This window comes from Myotis yumanensis, unplaced genomic scaffold (assembly GCF_028538775.1).
Source record: "Myotis yumanensis isolate MYYU_CA2020_CCGP unplaced genomic scaffold, mMyoYum1.0.hap1 SCAF_1, whole genome shotgun sequence".
Classification (NCBI taxonomy): Eukaryota; Metazoa; Chordata; class Mammalia; order Chiroptera; family Vespertilionidae; genus Myotis; species Myotis yumanensis.
This window is the reverse complement of record NW_027223752.1, coordinates 150,415,671-150,429,345: the sequence shown is the minus strand read 5'-3', so window position 1 is coordinate 150,429,345 and position 13,675 is coordinate 150,415,671. Positions and strand designations below refer to the sequence as shown.

General features: G+C 35.1%; 2 protein-coding genes across 9 annotated transcripts in view; one reads left to right on the top strand and one right to left on the bottom strand.

The window, feature by feature from the left end:
- The window catches only part of PDSS1 (decaprenyl diphosphate synthase subunit 1), a 49,201-nt gene extending 45,643 nt beyond the window's left edge, over positions 1-3,558 (top strand). The window contains exon 11 of one of the 2 annotated variants that reach the window (XM_070433152.1): positions 2,811-3,558. In XM_070433152.1, the coding sequence (XP_070289253.1) occupies positions 2,811-2,951 (141 nt within the window). In that variant the 3' untranslated portion in view covers positions 2,952-3,558. The remainder of the gene's footprint in view (positions 1-2,810) is intronic. The other variant, XM_070433161.1, reaches the window with a different exon arrangement.
- Positions 3,559-4,520: 962 nt separating this feature from the next.
- Positions 4,521-13,675, bottom strand: part of ABI1 (abl interactor 1) — a 107,269-nt gene continuing 98,114 nt past the window's right edge. For all 7 annotated transcript variants that reach the window (XM_070433089.1, XM_070433114.1, XM_070433124.1 and 4 more), the window contains 2 exons: positions 11,256-11,441; positions 4,521-5,180 (listed from right to left, as the gene is read on the bottom strand). In XM_070433089.1, coding sequence (XP_070289190.1) covers positions 5,005-5,180; positions 11,256-11,441 — 362 coding nt within the window. In that variant the 3' untranslated portion in view covers positions 4,521-5,004. The remainder of the gene's footprint in view (positions 5,181-11,255; positions 11,442-13,675) is intronic.

Genomic DNA, 13,675 nt, shown 5'->3' with positions numbered 1-13,675 from the left:
CCCAATAGATCTAGTTAATGAGATAAGAGAGCAAACAGTTTTTAGTAAGCAAATAGGGTCCGAGAGCTATGATTAGTACAACACTTGGAAGAATTCCAAATAATTACCTTTTAGATTTTTTTTAATTTCCAAAAAGCAAAACTCCTCCAAAGGATATGTTTCTCTTTTAACTCTCCATACTGTTAAGCATCATAATTTGCTATGGGTTACCACCCTTTTGGAGGGTAGTTTGTCAGTACTAGTAAAAATTCAATATGAGAGGGGGCTGTAGCTGACAAAAAAGTTGCTGTGCCGGGAAAGGTTCTGGCTTCAGAAATGACGGTATTACTGAAGGCTCAGGAGAAGTGGCACTGACGACAAATTAATTGTAGTTCTTATTGTAAAACACTGTATAGCAAGCCTATGCATCAAAGCACCTGAAAAAAAAATCCACAGAACAAATTCTCCACTTCTAGCTCCCTTTCCACCCAGAGCTGCTAATCACTATTCCCTCATTAAATATGAATGGACAACTAGTATTTAGTAGGATTACTAAATAACTGATTAAAGTTTGCTGAATGAAATAGACTAAGATAAACAAAGAAGAAAAATATAATTAAGGGGATTCAAAAAATAACTGCACTCATAAAACAAGAACAGAATATTGTCTTTAAACAATGAAAGAGAATGAGCTCTGAGAAATTTTAAATGACTGGAAACTAACTCCTAAGAAAAGTAGGAACATGGAATTGAGAAAATCTTCCAAGATGTAAAACAGCAAGGGAAGAAAATGAGAAAAGCTCCTAAGAGCATCAGCACAATCCTCTAATAAGTACTAGCAGGCAGTGAACATGGCCTTCCAAACAAATGGTGATGAAACATTTTAAACCTACAATTCTGTATCTAGTCCAGTAATTCTGAATGCAAGTCATTATCACACTTAAGGACTAAACAACCGGCTTCCAATACCCATTTTCTGGGTAAGTTATTTGTGGGTGTATTTTAGCAAAAGTGAAAACCCCAAGAGGAAGACATGAATACTAAAACCAGTGGAATGAACCCAAGAGTTCAATAAAAAGTCATCCTGCAATGGTAATTGTACAAAAGCTAATAAATATATGTTAGTATATATGTAACAAATAGAATGATTAAGGAATTAAAAATATTAGGAATTTGAGCTCCTGTCCCAAAAAGGAAGAAAAGGAGGCAATTACATGTAAAAGTGTGTTCTGTAGTACAGTAAGGCATAGCCAACTAAAATGTGTCAGTTTGTGTCAGTTGGTAGAGTATAGAAAATCAGAGGCCTTTCAACATGTGAGGAATATTCTACTCAATGATAGAGGCATCATGAACTTGGAACCATGGAGAAGGAAATAAAATTGCTGACTTGATCATACAGTACCCATTTTTATATTACAGAAATGTAAGCTTTCGATAATGTAAATGTTCAGCTTTTAGAAAAAAACAAACATACATAGTTACAAAATAGAATGCAAACCTGTATGTAGTGTTAAAGTACAGTTAAAAGTGGAAAGAATGGGCCTGGCCAGTGTGGTTCACTGATTGAGCGTTGACCTATGAACCAGGGTTTGATTCCTGGTCAGAGCACATGCCTGAGTTGTGGGCTCCATCCCCAATGGGGGGTGTGCAGGAGGCAGCTGATCAGTGATTCTTTCTCATCACTGATGTTTCTACTCTCCCTCTCCCTTCATCTCTGAAAGAATGGAAAGAATGGGAGCACTGGTTTCCTCATCTACACAAGATCAAGTCACACATGATAAAGATGGCAAAAGTAATCGCCCTAACCGGTTTGGCTCAATGGATAGAGCATCAGCCTGCTGACTCAAAGGTCCCAGATTCGATTCCGGTCAAGGGCATGTACCTTGGTTGCAGGCACATCCCCAGTAGGGAGTATGCAGGAGGCAGCTGATCAATGTTTCTCTCTCATCAATGTTTCTAACTCGCTAACCCTCTCCTTTCCTCTCTGTAAAAAATCAATAAAATATATTTTTAAAAATAAAAAAATAAATTTAAAAAAAGATGGCAAAAGTAACAACAGAAGAACTAAAGACAGCAATACAAGGCGGAGGCAAATGTAGTTTTATAGTTGCTTTTATGAAAAACAATACAATAATTAATAAATAAAACAAACTTTCATGTACTCACTACTGAAAAACTACTTTTGCCTCATCGTGTATAATCAAATTTGGGTCATAGGATGTGTAGGTTAAATCCTCATCTTTCTTAGCAGACAGGCAATAGATAATAACTAATGCTGATAATTAAATTTAAAAAACCAATGGATAAAAAAGCTGGTGCCTTTAGAAGAAGAGAACTCAGCTCTTGTGTACATTTTCATCATTGGCTCTTATGTATTTTTATTATGTACATGTTTTTTAAACTTCCACTTAAGATTTTTTCATTTAAAAATTTATTGTATAGATATTTTATAACAACTTTTTAAAAAGTTCTAGTACTTAAAAATAGATGGCTAAGAGGCTGGTAGGAAGAGGGTGGGAATGGGAGATAATCTGTAGTACTATCAACAATAAAAATATATTTAAAAATGAAAAAAAATAGATGACTACTTGATATTAATGAGTTAATTACTTTGTACGCTAATAGAGTAACAATTTGCTTTAATCACAGAAAAGGGCCTAAAAGAACTAGGCAGGGGAAGCTGGAACTGTAAGTTCAAGAAAGAATGTTAGAAACATAGTTTGGCTATTAACTAATCTAATCTCAAAATAGTTTTTAATTCATTATAATGAACTTAAGAGCCAATCTAGTAGGTAACACACATCTGTTCTGTTTCTTTCTGTATTTCATAGAGTGATGGTGTGCAGCAAACAACCTACCTCGCCCAGCGGTACTGCCATGAAGCAGTAAGAGAGATCAGTAAACTTCGACCATCCCCAGAAAGAGATGCCCTCATACAACTCTCAGAAACTGTACTCACAAGAGATAAATGACAAAGTCTTTCTGTTATTCCTGGCAGCTATTTTACCAGACTGTGCCTAAAGAATTTTATGGAATATACTTTGCTTCATGTGCACATAACCAAAAATCATTTTAAAAAATCATTTCCACCTTAATGATGGGCAATTATTTTATTAGCAAAGTTTTTCAGAAAAGTTTTAAAATAATTAAATCATCTGAAACTGTTATTTTAGCCCTGTAAATTCTAATCGAGGCATCTTGATGGTTATATGTGGTATTGTTTACACTGTTAATAGTCACATGTAAAGCCATTAAACAAATAAATAATCAATGTTAAAATTAAAATGGTTTATCTTGTTTCACCATAGGAGTAAATGTCAGAGAACTGTGAAGTCTACATTTCAATCAGCATTAGATTTTAACAGCATCCAAAATTTCATATAAGAGAATGGTTTATTATAAAAGACTGCACATAAAATTTAGATGAGTTATATACAAAATTAAGACAACATTCCACTTGGAAAAAATGAAATGTAAAATGTAGTAGCTTATCACTAGTGATACTGAAATCATGTTTAAAATTATCAAGGCAAAATGCATATTCAACAGTCACATTGATTTGGTAGCAATGGTCTTTAACTCTCAGAAATAAATGTTTTGCACTAGTCTTACCATTTACTATTCTATTACAGTCTGTAATGCCCAGTACATAAACTGCAATTTGAAATCCAGACAATTCCTCAATACACAGAAACCCACATTTGAGCGCTCTATTTTAATATCCTAGGCAATACAGAATTGTACACAAGATAAAACATCCTTCTAAACCTCCCTTAAATTAAGAGGAGACACACAAAGTGCATGTGTTGCATTTCAATTATGTCAAAAAGACAAAACAAATCTATTGGTCAGGTATGTCCCTGTTCACTGATTGATATATGACCCAGTTTTTCCCTAATTACTTTAAAAATCTCTTTATGTTGCTAGTACCAGTTAATGAATTAAATAGTGCCTATTCAAAAATCAATTGCATCCACTTCTACAAAACAGTATGTAAAAGATACTTATAATTTCCTTTCACTGAACAACAGTCCACTGGAAAACTGGAGCACTAATAACAGCAATCCTTAAGAATTTTACCCACAGAAGTGAATAATTTTACACATTTTCTTAGCTCTGAAAAAAAAAATTACTTTAGAAAAGCAACTAAATAGATTGACTTGTAAATAACTTTCAGATTTTAAATCTTCAAAAATCAGTCACATTTGATTTTGGGACAGGTTGATATAAGGCTGAAGTTCATATGCTGAGAAAATAGAACAATAATTCTGCAATAAATCAGTATCTTTTATTTATTTTTTTAAAAACAAATCAGTGAAGGAAAGGACAAAAACCTTTGGTTCACTTAAGTATTTGTGAGTGGAAAAAATTTATAATGCAAATTCACTCATTAAAAAACTTAGTTACAAATTACAACATTATAGATAACCCTTTTTTGTTTTTTTTTATTTCACATGGAAACCTTAGAGACTCAATTCATTTCAAGAGACCTAAGTACGAGTACTCCAAGAAAATATCACACAAATTGGAAGCATCCTGGATTTTTAAGAAGTATATTTCAATAATTAATTTGTATGCATGCTTTAAACAAATAGTTATAGTTCAAGAATGAGAGAGTCTAAACAAAAGGTATGACCAGCACCAGCATTTAAGTTTCTGATTTTAATATTAGTCTGACATAGCATTAGTAACCATGCTGCACTGAAACATTAATGGTACAATCTGAATCATGATTTGTTAAATATTATACCCCAGATCCCCAGAATATTTAAGCTGGTCATAAAGTTAACATTGTGTAAGTAAGTATATAAGCATAATCAGTTATAGACAGCCTCTTGTATAAATTGCTGTTGAGCAATACACAAACTGCCTCAAAGATTTATGCTTACAAGGTAGACGTTCAATTATACCAATAAAACAGCATGTCCTGAAAATATGGGCACATTTTAAGACAATTTTGTTAACCATTAATAGTCCCACAGTATGACTGAGTAATAATAAGAACCTACTTTAAAAGCAAAAATTTTAATCAGTATAGTGCATGATTGATTCAACATAGTTCCCAGGGAACAAACCAGTCACTCGATTGCAGACTCCTTCATACCAGCCATCATCATTCTTCTTTATTACATAAATGATTGCACCCTCCATAAATGACAGCTCATCATCCTTGTCTTTTGTATAATCATATATTGCCACAACTATGGAAGAAAGAGTTGAAATAACAAGTGAGTGCACTATATCCAACATAATGTGAATTTTTAAATGTAATGCCAATTAAATCTATAGTATAGCAAAACCAACTATTTTATGAATATTCGTAATTCTTACATCTATAAATATAGGTAGACCAGTGGCTAACCATGTACCTAAATTAATAACTTGGTCTTGGGGCCAAACTGACTAATTGATTAGACTAGAGAAAACAATAGTTTCTACCAATCTATTTAGGGAAGATCTCTGAATTTTAAGGGCTGATTAGTCATTTCAATTCATTTGTTCAAATATCTACTAAGTGCCAACAGTATGCAAAACAATTTTTCAAAATAACTGGGCAGCAAAGATGCATAACCAATCAGTAAACCAACTATCTAATTTGAAAGTATACATACCTGGAGATAAATCTCATCCAAGGAAAATATTCATGTAACTTATGGGGCTATATTTAGAATATTTTTACAGAGCACTTTAATGATCAACAGGATTTTTTAAGGGGAAATAACTGAGTAAAGATGCATTAATTAAGACTGAGAGAACTATTTGCAATTCTGTAGTATCAGTGATTATTTTGAGTTCAAAATATTCACTTTGTTTGCACAGTGTCATAGAAAAAAAGGCATAAAAATTATTCTAGTTTTCTAAACTACTGGTTGATAAGTTTAATTATTCCTTCATTCTGCCTTCATAGCATAATGATGCTCAAATTATATGTACTTTTCTAGTAAATGTGAAATGGTATGCGATATGGATTTTTTTCATTGATTTGCCTCGTGTAGTTTTTCTTAAAATACAGAGTTCTTAAGACGTTTAAGATGTTCTGGAACTTACTTTTCCACCAAAAAAGATGGTTAGTCCCCACAATTATTCTGAACTGGGGAATTATAAGAGGCTTGAAGTACTAATCGATATTATTTGCTAAATTAAAACAGGCAATCTTCTCTCCCCTTTCCGAAACACTGTATTAAGTAAACTCAACAAGTCCATTTTAATCCTGCAGCAGAATCATAGTATTGTGATTACAAGCTCACTGGCATATAAAGTTGTCTTTAAAAACCCCCAAACATAAAGAATAAATAATATTAAATTATTATCCTGGTATTATTTTTATCTAAGAAGCCACCCAAAAGAATTGAGTGACTGTTAGATACAGTAAAGAAAATAATGTAATAATTTAAAAGTAAACTATTAATTAGTCAGTTAATATTTATTTTTTATGGTTTATCTTTGATAACATTAATTTCTTTGTATTCAGATTGATAATGAATTAAATTTTGAATGCTATAGACTTTTAAGCTAATCATGACAAAGGCCCGACATTCTCAAAGTCATTTGGCAGAATAAAAATGTTTCCTCTCACCCAGCCTTAGTGGTTGAGCATCAACCCATGAACCTGGAGATCACAGTTCGATTTCTGGTCAGGACACATGGCCAGGTTGGGGCTTGATGCCCGGTGTGGGGCATAGAGGAAGCAGCCGATCAATGATTCTCTCTCATCACTGAAGTTTTTTTTTTTTTCTCTCTCTCTCCCTCTCTCTCTCTTCCTCTTTGAAATCAATAAAAATATATATATTTTTAAAAATTGCAACATCTATGGCTGTTTTGTGCTATAACAGTGGCTAACAGAGATTTAAATATTTCATTTTGCAATATATACAAATAATGAATCACTACACTGTATACCTGAAACTAATATAATGTTATGTCAATTTAACCTCAATTTTTTAAAAAAGTTAAAAATATTGCCCTAGATAAGTAAAGACCTATACTTGCTACCTCTCACAACCACATCCAAATTATAAAGACAGAACTATCATCCAGAACCACGGGAAAGCTGGCTGAGTGGAAGTTCTACAACTAGAGAGGTAAGAAGAAAGTGCATTGAGACTGGTAGGCTGTGCGGAGGCGCAGAACAGGCTGGCATCCATGTGTGCTGCTTTTTTAATTGGAAGGGAGATACAAGCTCCTGCTTGTTCTGAACTCCAGTTCCAGGCAAGACTCTGGGAGACCCAGACACATATGGGGAGAAACTGGACTATCTGGAAATCAGGACAGGAACACGAGGGCGGCTTTCTTTCAAATGGAGATGCTCACAGCAGCCAATGTTCCTACCCTGGGACCTCTCTGGTGCAGGGCTGACTGGCAGCCATTGCTGTTTGCTCTGCCATGGTGATTCCCTGAGAACCCGCCCCACCCAATTTACAACCCCAACAAAGCTGTGCCCAGCGGCTTTTGCATATGAATGGCCTGTCCTTTCTCAGCCTAAAACCTGTCAAACAGGCAGCAGCTGGGTCAGGTAGCCCCAAAGCAATCAATCCAGCAGCAGCAGCCTGCCTTGCTACACAGCTGGGCCTTGTCTGGGAACTTCCAAACCCCATACAAAGAAGAGGAATCTGCAGATCTCTCTGTAGCTCCTGCTGGGCGGTCCCAGGCAATGGCTGACTTTGCACCTCCTTGGAGATCCAAGAGCCAGTGTACCCAGTGGTCAGTGTGAGACCATACCAGAATACAACTCTTCACATCCATAAGCGACACACTCAAGGGGCAGACTCAGTGAGAACCAAAGCCCCACTGAAGCAAGCCCTGCCCCACAAGGGTGTCTCCAGACCAGCAGCTCTTCCATTGTAGACACAGCTGGTCCTCACAGCCAATTGGCCTGGAGATCAATTCCTCCCAGTGATACCAACAGCAATCAGACTTAACTATAACAAGACTGTGCAAACAGCCCACAAAGGGGTGCACCACAAGTGTCCACCTAAGGTGACAGGGGAGACTGAGCCACTGGGCCCTAGAGGACACCTACCACACAAGGCCACTCTATCAACTCAAGGAGACTCAGCAGCTACCCAATACATAGAAACAAACACAGGGAAGCAGCCAAAATGCAGAAACAAAGAAACATGTGACAAATGAAAGAAATAGATGAAAGCAAAATACTGGATATAGAGTTCAAAACCACAGTTATAAGGTTACTCAAGAATCTTCTAGAAACCTCTGAGGAACTTACTGAGACCTTCAAGGATCTTAGTGAGAATGCCCAAAAAAATGGAAAAGGACCAGTCAGAAATTAAGCATACACTGACTGAAATAAAGAATGACATACAGGATTCAAGAGTAGACTAGAGGATCCCAAGAATTAAGTCAAAGATTTGAAATACAAGGAAGCAAAATACACCCAACTGGAAGAGCAAAAAGAAAAAAGAATCCAAAAATACGAAGATAGTGTAAGGAGCCTCGGGGACAACTTCAAGCGTATCAACATCCGAATTATGGGGATGACAGAAGAAGAGAGAGGGCAAGATATTGAAAACCTATTTGAAGAAATGATGACAGAAAACTTCCCCTACCTGGTGAAAGAAATAGACTTACAAGTCCAGGAAGCGCAGAGAACCCCAAACAAGAGGAATCCAAAGAGGACCACACCAAGACACATCATAATTAAAATGCCAAGGGCAAAAGACAAAGAGAGAATCTTAAAAGCAGCAAGAGAAAAACAATTAGATACCTACAAGGGAGTACCCATACGACTGTCAGCTGAATTCTCAACAGAAACTATGCAGGCCAGAAGGGCGTGGCAAGAAATACACAAAGTGATGAATAGCAAGAACCTACAACCAAGATTCCTCTACCCAGCAAAGCTATCATTTAGAATTGAAGGTCAGATAAAGAGCTTCACAGACAAGAAAAAGCTAAAGGAGTTCATCACCACCAAACCAGTATTGTATGAAATGCTGAAAGGTATTTAAGAAGACGAAGAAGAAGAAAAAGGTAAAGATAAAAAATTATGAACAACAAAGTGACAACAAATACATATCTATCAACAAGTGAATCTAAAAATCAAATGAATAAAAAAATCTGATGAACAGAACAAACTGGTAAATGTAATAGAATCAGGGGCATAGAAAGAGAGCGGGCTGACAAGTCTCGATGGGAAGAGGGTGTGGGGGGTGTGGGAAGAAATTGGACAAAGAGCTTACACCGATAAACAAGGATAGTGGGGAGGGGCAAGAACCTGGGAGGCGGGGGGTGAGAACTAGGTGGATGGGAACTATGGGGGGAAAAAAGAGGAACATCTGTAATAATCTGAACAATAAAGATTTAACCCTTTTCGGTCCAACATCCAGGCTGACTCAACAAACCAGGCACTAGGAGCAGGTCCGACATGGAGCTGAGGTCGACCCCACAAACCGCTGTGATTATATGCATTGTCAGTAAGTTCAACAGTCAATCCCGTCAATTAATTTGGACCAGACTGTTTGAATTCCAAAAATAAAATTAGACCACAAAGGGTTAAAAAAACAAAATTATTGCCCTAGCTGCTTTTGCTCAGTGGATAGTGCGTCAGCCTGCGAACTGAAGGGTCCCAGGTTCAATTCCGGTCAAGGGCACATGTCTGGAGTTGCGGGCTCGATCCCCAGTAGGAGGCATGAAGAAGGCAGCCCATCAGTGATTCTCTCTCACCGTTGACGTTTCTATCTCTCTCTCCCTCTCCTCTCTGAAATCAATCCTATATAATAAAAGGGTAATATGCAAATTAACTGTCACTCCACCACAAAGATGGCAGGACCCACAGCAAAGTCCTCTCAGCCTAGCCGGAGATCCCCAGTCCCGGCGAGGCGGCTGCTGAGAGCAGGCAGCGTGAGTGACCCGGCAGAATGCTTGCTTCGTCGCCACCACAACGAGACAAGTGTTCGGTGCCCGGCTGCAGATGGGCCTCTGGCCAGGCCAGGGCACGGAACGCTTGGTCGTCACCCTGGGCAGCATGCACGGAGCGGTGAGGCCCCACAGAGAACTACTGGCGCATGAATTCATGCGCAGGGCTACTAGTAAAAATATATTTAAAAATTTAATAAATAAAATAAGTTAAAAATGTTTATTTGGTCTTTTACAAAAAAATATGTAATAACCTTGATTTAAGACTCATCATTTCAACTTGTGAAGATACTTTTTAATTGTGCTAGGTTATTCACTGTTCTATCATTCCCAATTTTTCAACTTCTTCAAATATAATAGTTCCAATTTCATAAATACTTAAAGTTAAATTTGCTTCCCAAGCCAGAAATATGAGTAAAAACACAATTCAAGACTATTCAAGTTTATCACCCTCATAATAACCACAACTTATTTCTACTTGAAGGTACATAAAAATCTTAATAGAAAGTAGAATATTCAAGACTTCCTGAACTATATGCAGAATATTTACTCTTAAAAACTATAAAAAAGGAAAATAGGAAATTTACTTTTAGCTATGTATTTAAAACTTGGGCAGGGGAGAATGGAACAGGTCTCAAGAGCTACAGCTACTTACTTAAGATCAGTTAATCCAGGGAATGGAAGGGAATACATTTCAAATGTAATCAAATGTGATCAACTAAATTACAAGTATTTTTCAGAACACTATACAAATACAGATTTTTAAATAGCACATAATTGGATTTTAAAAAAGCAAACTCTCTAAAAATAGAACTTTTTCTTTCCTACATACTGTTTCTGAAAAGATCATTAAGGTGACTGTCAGGTAAAATAGGTAAATTTGGACGTTGGAGTTACACATTATTTCATGATATAAAATTCTAGTGATTATCTTCTCTTTTGTAAGATCAACTAATGAAAACCTTAATTGAAAGCTTGTTCTCATAATAATCCCAATAGATTTTAAAGTGTTTAGAGATAAAAGATTTCTATTTTTATGAGAAGTGCTTAGAAATTTGGTTTTAAATATTACTAATTATATGACTAGTACTAGTAAATCATTTCACTCCTTTTTTGTGTGTGTCTTAGTTGCTTCATCTATAAAATGCAGACAGACAAGTTAACCTCCAGCTAGAAGCACTACGTCATTTGAAAATGTACAGCTAACATTATAACATATTTTTAATTTAAAATATAAAGAATCCTCTCTTCAAATTGGAAATGTATAGGAAATAAGGTTTAACTATATCATCTTGACTGGTAAAGTTATTCAAAAGATTGTGAAACACTGGATTAAATGTTCTTCATAGCTCTAAATTCTATAATTACATTATTTTCCTTTACTCTAATAGATGATTGTACCTTACCTTTCTCAATATAATTCTTAGGGGCCCATGCAGGATCCCCATCTGCATATGGGTCATTATACTGAACTACTGCAGCCTCCTCATCTTCATAATCCACTGGAGGTGGTGGCGGCGGAGGTGGAGAGTCATCAAACATGGGAATGTCATCTGGTGGAGGTGGTGGTGGAGGAGTTGGACTATCAGCAACTAGAAAAAATTCAGATAATTAATTTGAATAAAAAAAGAGACTAAATGGAAATTCATAAATTAAAAGAACTTAAGAAAGCTCTAATTCATATAAAGCATGCACTATAATAAAACATGCAAGATTAGAAATAAAAGCTTGGTATGTTAAAGCTTCCACTATTCACGAATAATTTTGCTATAATAAAATGAGCTAAAAATAAAGGTATTAGGAAGTACTACAAATTAATGGATGCAGGTTAGGAGACTATCTCTTTATATAAAGATTATAGGAGTAAAGAAGTTTCCTTAATTCCAAGGCTCAGGTCTAAACAACTGTCACTCTTTAATTAATTTAAGTCCTTAAATAAGCCTTATGTCACCTTTATCATTTGGACTACAGTAAACATTATGAATAATATTACATTAATGGTTTGATAGCTATTCATTGTGAATATTCATGTCTCTGATTTTAGATTAAATATCTTTAGTTGCCCAGAAATAAGTTTCCAGTGGATAGATATTTATTTTGTTTGTTTTAAGGGAGAAAGAAAAGTCGGTGGTATTAGGTATGCTTCTATGTATAGGTTTCCTATTCTTTCATGTAAATTTTAACAAGAAAAAAATAAATTAAAAAATCCCCAACTAGTAGAAAATGTCTTAGAGTATTTTTTAACATGTTTGTACTCATAATCAACTTTTTAAATGTAGAAAGCAAGCTGAGATTTTTGCCTTATTGCTAGTAAAACATAACATAGATGAGGGGAGGACAAGATCTTAAAGATCTATTCTAAGAATACATCCAAACAAAGATTTTAAAAGTAAAGTTTTGTGGTAATAATTTTTAAAAAATACACAGAAAGTAACTTATATCATGCAAAACAATAAAACCAACTCACACCTCCAATTCTAGATGGTTGTAGTATGTGCGTGTAATTTAAATAATCAAAAGTATAAATGGTAAAATGTAGAGGCTAGAACTGTGTTCACTGAACTATTATGACACCAGGTAACAAATGCTCCCAACATTAAGGAACTCAAAACTGGAACACAACTAATTCTTAATTTAAATTTCTTATGCACACATTTCTTTAAAAGTTAAAGACATATGAAAATGTTTTGATACAAATTAACACAGGAATTATATAATAGCTACAGGGAAGAAATTCAGAATACCAATATACTAACTTAAATGCCAATTTCTAAGGCTATTTTTATATGATCAAAAAAGTCATAATCTATCTTAATACAGGTTTTAAAGTTTACTCCACCCTATTTGGAATAAAGTGCTGAGAATATAACAAGGGCTCAAGATTTAAAACATTTGCAGATTGAATAGCCCTATTTCCACTTCAATGCTGTGAATTTCTATTTTATCCTGTTGAGGAATGAAAAAGGCTACTAGAAAATAAGCCTTGTGCGATAACGCTCATTCTGTTATGTTTATAACTTATTTTTCCACTGAATGCTTGGATCTATTTTACTTTTGCCCACAAATAACCCTTAAATCTTTCTATTACTATTGTGGGAGGCAACCAATCAATGTGTCTCTCTTCCATAGATGTTTCCTTTCTCTCTCTCTCCCCTTCTCCTCCCCCTTCCATTCCACTCTCTCTCTAACGATCAATGGAAAAAATATCCTCAGGTGAGGACTGAATTTAAATAAACAAACAAATAAATAAATTTAAGATACTGATGATACAGTTTCTCACCAATCTTCCTAGCATGCTTTGAAAGAAAACAGATGGCAAATAAAGTTGGGCATTCTGCTGCACAAGGACAATGACTGACTCAAGTTCATCTGTTTGGTGAAAGAACTAAACTAGTACCATGGGCCTCTTTAGCAAAGGCCAGGCATACCTAGAATAATGCACATTAATTCTGAATTTCTATTTAAAGTTTCCAAAGAGCTTCGGTCACACTAAATGGAAGTTCATTATGGTTATTTTTAAATAGTTTCTAAAAATTCTTGGCTGTAAGGCAGTTCAAAAAGTTTAACTGGCTTCATTTTTAAACTCTTACAGCATTAAAGACCAGCAATTTACTCTTATTCACTTATTATTAAAAATAAGATTCACTTATTTATATATATTTAAACACAGATTTCAAAGTTGGTTTGCACTCAGAAATTTCAATATTTTGAAACTACAATGTTTTATAAAATATCCATTAAATCATACATTTCTTACAGGTAAGGACTGTGTCTTAAACTATTTGTATTCTTCCCAAAGACTAACACATAACACTAAATTCACAAA